This window comes from Petaurus breviceps, unplaced genomic scaffold (genome assembly GCF_028583685.1).
Source record: "Petaurus breviceps papuanus isolate PSGF00001 unplaced genomic scaffold, PetGlider_PUasm1.0 90444, whole genome shotgun sequence".
Lineage (NCBI taxonomy): Eukaryota > Metazoa > Chordata > Mammalia > Diprotodontia > Petauridae > Petaurus > Petaurus breviceps.
Window position 1 is genome coordinate 2,910,610 of NW_027187256.1, and position 6,575 is coordinate 2,917,184.

Consider the following 6,575-nt stretch of genomic DNA (forward strand, 5'->3'; position numbering starts at 1 on the left):
TTGGCTGTAAAATAGGCAAAAAACAACAACTCCATCTAACTAGTGATCTCCAAAAGACTTCCTCTGAATCTGAAGGACCAATAATCTGACTTGTTAAGTCCATGCTATAAAGTACAATTAGACATTATAAACAAGTATTCCCTGTCACTACTGGTAGATGCATTCTATTGTTGGGTCCTTGGACCTCTTTTTTAAAAATGAGAAATGAAATCAGTTAAGGGGTTTAAATACTCTTGTGCAGAGAAGGATAAAAGTATTTTATTCTTAGGTATTTATTAGATTAAAAATTCCTGTGATCAAAGGACAAAAAAGAAGACTAGATGGGTATTAGAGAAATCTGGTTATGTAGTTGTTGGTGAAGTGGTCATTTTTTTCTTCACCTCTGATCATTTGCTTCTTTTGAAGGGCTGTGTGTGGTGATAAAATGCAGATTTCATTCATTCACTAGTCAAGATGAAGAATGAGGAATCACTGTCTTCTGTAAGAAGTAATAAATTGCCTCCTGATTATTCTTCATCTCATCATGTTTCATGCTTTCTCATCTCCATATTTTTCTTCATGTCAGTCCCTCTAATGAGAATGTCTTCACTCATTTTTAAAATTTATTCATTTTTCAAATAGTATTTTATCCCCCCTGCCTCCAATTATACCTGCAGACAATTTTTAGCATTCATTGCTAGATTTTGAATCCCCAATTTTTCTCCCTTCGTCCACTTTTCCCCTCCTCTTCCTAAACTGGTAAGCAGTTTGATAGAGGTTTTATATGTGTGATCATGTAAAACGTATTTCCATATTAGTCACAACTGTGAAAGAAGAAAAAAGAACAAAAGAAAAAAAACAAGAAAAAATAAAGTGAAGATAGTATGCTTCAATTTTCATTCAGAGTTCTCATCTCTTTATCTGGATGTGAATAGCATTTTCCATCATGACTCTTTTGGAATTGTCAGATCATTGTATTTCTGAGAAGAGCTAAGCCATTCATAGCTGATCATTTTACTAAGTTGCTGTTACTATGTACAATGTTTTCCTGGTTCTGCTCCTTTTGCTTTGCATTAGTTCATGTAAGTCTTTCCAGGTTTTTTTTTTTAAATCTGACCGATCATAATCTCTTATTGCACAATTCCATTACATTCATATACCACAACTTGTTCAGCCATTCCCCAATTTATAGGCAAGTCCTCAATTTCTAATTCTTTGCCAGAATTCATTGACAAAAAGAGCTGCTTTAAATATTTTTGTATATGTAAGGTGATTTTCCCTTTTTAATGATTTCTTTGGGATTCAGACCTAGTAGTGCTATTGCTGGATCAAAGAATATGCATAGTTTTATAGCTCTTTAGGAATAGTTCTGAATTAATCTACAGGATGGTTGGGTTAGTTAACAACTCCACCAACAGTGCATCAGTGTTCCAGTTTTCTCATATCCTCTCCAACATTTAGCATTTTCCTTTTTTTGTCATATTAGTCAATCATATAGGTATGAAGTGGTGTCTAAGAGTTGTTTTGATTTGTATTTCTCTAATCAAAAGTGATTTAGAGCAGTTCTTATGACTATAGATAGCTTTGAAATCAAAGCTTCATCTAAAAACTACCTATTCATATCCTTTGACCATTTATCAATTGGTGATTGTAGCGGCAAGCATCCCAAGCATCCCCAGGGTCGCTGCCACCACAGGTTCTTAGATCTGCTTTGTTAAAGGAAAGCAACTCAAAATGGGTTAACAAGCTTACTTTAATCAGTCAAACATGTATCGTTTACCTCTTTCAGGGGAAAAAGGTCCGCACCCCAAACTTCAGAATATACAGACAGAATTATCAAGTCAGAAAAAAAGATCAAGTAGACAGATTTCAAACTGTCCAACCATTACATCCATACCAAATCAACATCTGGGTTTTTCAAAGCCGGAGGGCCCTGGACAATGGCTTCCCAGAGTTTCATCTGATCAAATCACAGAACACTTCTCAAAGTGAGCCCCAAAACTAAGCTACACATCAGGGCTTATATAGCCATCTCCTGGCTCAGAGAATGTAACAACCTTATTGACTCACTGGCCAATCAAGAAGTATCTACTGAAAAACAATCCTCCCACCCCAGGCTCCAGGTGCACTTTAGCCTAGGGGCAGGGAAGATCTTTAAATCTGCATTCCCATTACAGTGATCTTCACTCATTTTTACAGGATGATATCCTACTCATTCTTTAAGCCTCAGTTCTAAAACCACCTAGGATATGAAATATTTTTAATTCCCCCAAATTAAAGGTATGTATGTTTGTTTGTATGTACGTATGTATGTATGTATTTATATTTCCCTCTGTAGACCTCACACACAACATTTTCTTTGAACTCATTTTAGGTGATTACTTTGTTATGCTTGTGATTTAGTCTTCTGACAGAAAGTTAACTCCATGAATACAGAAATGGCATCATTAATTTCACTTGTTACTCGATAGTAGACATTATGAAATGCATATTTAATGTCATTAAATTTTATCCATAAGGAGACAATTTTTCAAATGGTATAAATAGATGTAGGATTTGTTTGGGAACGACATGCATCAATTACATATTATAAGATGTAAAAGTTTGCTATAACATTTGAGGTTCAAATTAACTTTTTAAATGAATTCTTCATCCATGAAGTACATGAAAACCAAAAATAAGTTAGTAGAATCATAGTCTGTTGAATAGATGAATGAATGAATGGGTGAGTGAGTGGATGAATGAAAAGCAACATATTAAGAAAACTTCTTTTATTTAATGTGGACAGGAATAAGCATTTATGTAGTTCCTAATATAGGCCAGCCACTATAACAAAACTTTACAATATCATCTCCTTTGATCCTCACAGCAACTCTGTGGTACAGATGCTATTATGAGCTCCATTTTATCATTGAGGAAATGGAAGCAAATAGAGATTTAAATGAATTACCCAGGAGGACACAACTGATGTCTAAGACTGGATTTGAATTCAGGTTTTCTTGACTCTAGGTCCCAATTCTCTATCCATGGTCCCAAAAATCTGGTTCAAAAATCAGAAAGAGGTGGTTTTAGGTTCTATGTCTCACTGCTCCAGGGAGCATTCTGGGTCTGTATTGTGCTGAGAAGATGCAAATATGCATCGGCAAGAAAGTTTCATCATCTAGGATATTTTAGTAATTAAAATGGCCAATAGTGGATAGATCTTGTTCTACCTTCTAAAACAAGGCTGACCTAGGAACAAAGTATGAAAGTGTGAAAGTAACAGGAATATTGCAATTTCTGTATAAAATAAAGCTTCCTATCTATTATAGTTGCTCCAAAGTGGAATGTCATGCTTTAAGAGATAGTGAATCCCCAGTCATTAAAGCTTTTCAAGTAGAGACTAGATGACTCTTTGATAAGAAGTTCCCAGGATTTGTTAACTAAGGGGTTATGGGGCTAAGAAAGAGAAGAGGTGAAGGTAATTGTGAAGTCTAAATCTTCATTGCTTGAATGGGTGGTAGTATTATGAAAAGGGGAGGGGTGAAAGTTGGGGATAAATTAGGTTTTTACAAGGTACATAATGGATTTGGTATGATTCTTAAAACTCTAAATAGATAAGTAGGTATAAGTTGGTAAATGTTTAACAACCTTCTCTTCAAAAAATCTCAATGCACTTTTAAGTTTAATCTATATCATTAAAAATTTGTCCATCATTTTCTTAAGTCTAGACAACAAATGAAACAATATATCAAGCTGTGGTTTTTATGGTTTCCTAATTTCCAATGTGTAAGTGCTCATGCTGAAAATTTTAAAAATTGGCTTTCCACAGTCAATTTGAAGTGGATCTATCATAATTCTGAAAAATTAAGGTGAAATTGTAGGCAGCAATGGAGATATGGAGTTGAGGTGTTTAAGGGACTTTTGATGTAGACTGTCAGCATCATAAATGTTCTAAAATTCTGGGGTAGGAACAAAGTAGATGGCTGGAGCTACTCAATATTGAGGGTAGCAGGGTGGGAATAACAGGTGGCTAAGGGGGAGGGGGATTCAAAGATGAAGAAAGAAGAATTAAAGTGTCTGAGGATAAAGTGAGGACTAGGTACTAAGGAAAATGAGCCCTAACAGGGTACTCCATGAAACCTTCCTTAACTCATCCCCCCTGCATGGATTTCATATTTTCTCCTATCTGTAGGTTGTATCTCCTAGACTAGGAACATAAAGTGTTGGAGACAACTTTTCATTTTTTGTCTTTGCATCTTCAGTATGTAGAATGGTTCCTAACATAAATTGTGACCTTAATAACTTCTTGTTAAATAAAAATGATTTATTTCTTTCATGCCCTGAAGTTCTATAGCATTCTTTGACTATACTGTAGTATTCATAGAAACACTATCCTGAAACCATGGAAGTCACTTTATTCTGTCATGGACTTCTCTCTAATATTTGCACCTTTTCTTCTTAACTAAGCTACAGAGGGGAAGGGGTAGTGGCAAATGGAAAGGTCTCAATCATAGTTGCTTTTTGGAATAAATGTTCTCTGAGATCTTTTCCAACTCTGAAATTCTATGGTTGAACAGATTTTTAAGGATCTCTTGTTTTATTCGAATAAATTTGGGGAAATAGTAGAAATTCAATAATGAAATAAAGTTCATTTTTTATTTTTAAAAGTGACTTGTATATGTATCAGCTGTCATTTCTGGTTTTGTTCTTATGGGAGGGGTAATTTGAAATGAGTAGAAAATGTGCACTGACCAGAGTTAATGAGACCAATTATAAAAGGCTTCTCCATAGGCCTCAACAATAAGAATCTTGAGTTCTTGCTGCTTTGTCCTCCTAAGCAGCAAGAAAACCTAAGTTTATTCTCTTTCTCTCTCTCTCTCTCTCTCTCTCTCTCTCTCTCTCTCTCTCTCTCTCTGTCTTACACACACACACACACACACACACACACACACACACAAACAGAAACACACAATATCTGCACTGCACTCTTTCCTCACATCCTTCTCTTATAATTTCTTATTTCCTTCAAAGATCAACTTAAGTTCCAATTTATAAGAAAGACCTTTCCCAATCCAGCTAATACCTTGAGCCTAACTCTAACACTTGCTTTGCATTTATTTAGTGTATAATTTGATGTGTATAAGTTGTCCCCCCTGACAGAATGTAAACTCATTGAGGTCAAGGAATGTCTTATTTTTCATAGTACCTCCTAACATAGTGCCTTGTTACAGAGAGAAAGCAATAGTAAATGCTTTTTGATTGATTATTGATTGCCTCCATTCCCAATAGAAATCATGCAATAAGATATGTGAGAAAAATAATTAAAAACTTTATTCTTAATAGTCATAATTTTTGTTTATAAGAATGGAAATTTCTTCTCCATTATCCTCAGCATGGATGGTCCTAAACCTGCACAGTGATCTTTGTCCGGGTAAATATCTGGATGATCTTTCTTCGGATCTCCTTGGTCTTCACTGTATAGACGATGGGGTTTAGCACAGGGGGAACAAGGAGGTAGGCATTGGCCATGAGGGCATGAGTCAGAGGGGATAGGTGCTTTCCAAAGCGATGAATAACAGAAACACCAATGAGTGGCACATAGAAGATAAGCACAGCACAGATATGGGAAACACAAGTATTGAGTGCTTTTAGTCGACCTTCTCCAGATGCAATGGACAGTACTGTGTGCAGGATAAATGCATAGGAAAGGAGGATAGAGAGTGAATCTGTACCTTTAGTGAAAATAACAGCAATAAGGCCATAAAGGCTATTGACACGGGTGCTGGCACAGGCAAGGCGCATGACATCCTGGTGGAGACAAAAGGAATGGGACAGAACATTGGAACGGTAGAAGGGGAGCCGCTTGATGAGAAAGGGCACAGGTAGTACCACACAGATAGCCCGTGTGAAGATGGCTGCCCCTATTCTACAGACCACACCACTGGTAAGGATGGTGCCATACCTCAATGGGTTCCGTATGGCTACAACTCGGTCAAAAGCCATGGCCACCAGCACTCCAGACTCAATGGCTGAGAAAGTGTGGATGAAGTACATCTGGACGAGGCAAGCATCAAAGGCAATGGCTTTATAATCAAACCAGAAGATTCCTAGCATGGAGGGCAAAGTGCAGAGGGCCAAACCCAGGTCTGCTAGTGCCAACATGCACAGGAAGTAGTACATGGGGATGTGCAAGGATGATTCAGATTTGATGGTAGAGATGATGATGCTATTGCCCAAGATAGCAATAACATAAATGAAACCCAGTGGTAATGCCATCCAGTAATACTCCTTCTCTAGTCCAGGGATTCCTGTCAGAACCAAATGGAGGTGCTGGAAGAAGGAGCGATTGGTGGCTGATATGGGCAGAGTCAATAAAGAGGAAGCTCTTGGAACATAATAAGCAGCAGACTCCTGAAAAATGGTGCAGAAACAAAGGCGTGGGTAGGACAGCTCTGGGCTTGTGTTAAGATGTCATTGTTGTTCTGGGCATTTGGCACCGGGCACATAACCATGAATGTTGATTCAGTTGGGTTGGGGGATCCCAGAGCCAACTGGTTCAAGGAAGGGCACTTTTACCTCAAACAACTGATAGGAGTCAAGGTGGATATAACTTT

The 6,575-nt window shown here is 37.2% G+C and overlaps 1 protein-coding gene across 1 annotated transcript in view; it reads right to left on the reverse strand.

The window, feature by feature from the left end:
• Window positions 1-5,364: 5,364 nt before the first annotated feature.
• The window catches only part of LOC138177736 (olfactory receptor 51H1-like), a 12,468-nt gene continuing 11,257 nt past the window's right edge, over window positions 5,365-6,575 (reverse strand). The window contains exon 3 of the mRNA XM_069108945.1: window positions 5,365-6,372. Within this exon, the coding sequence (XP_068965046.1) occupies window positions 5,365-6,372 (1,008 nt within the window). The remainder of the gene's footprint in view (window positions 6,373-6,575) is intronic.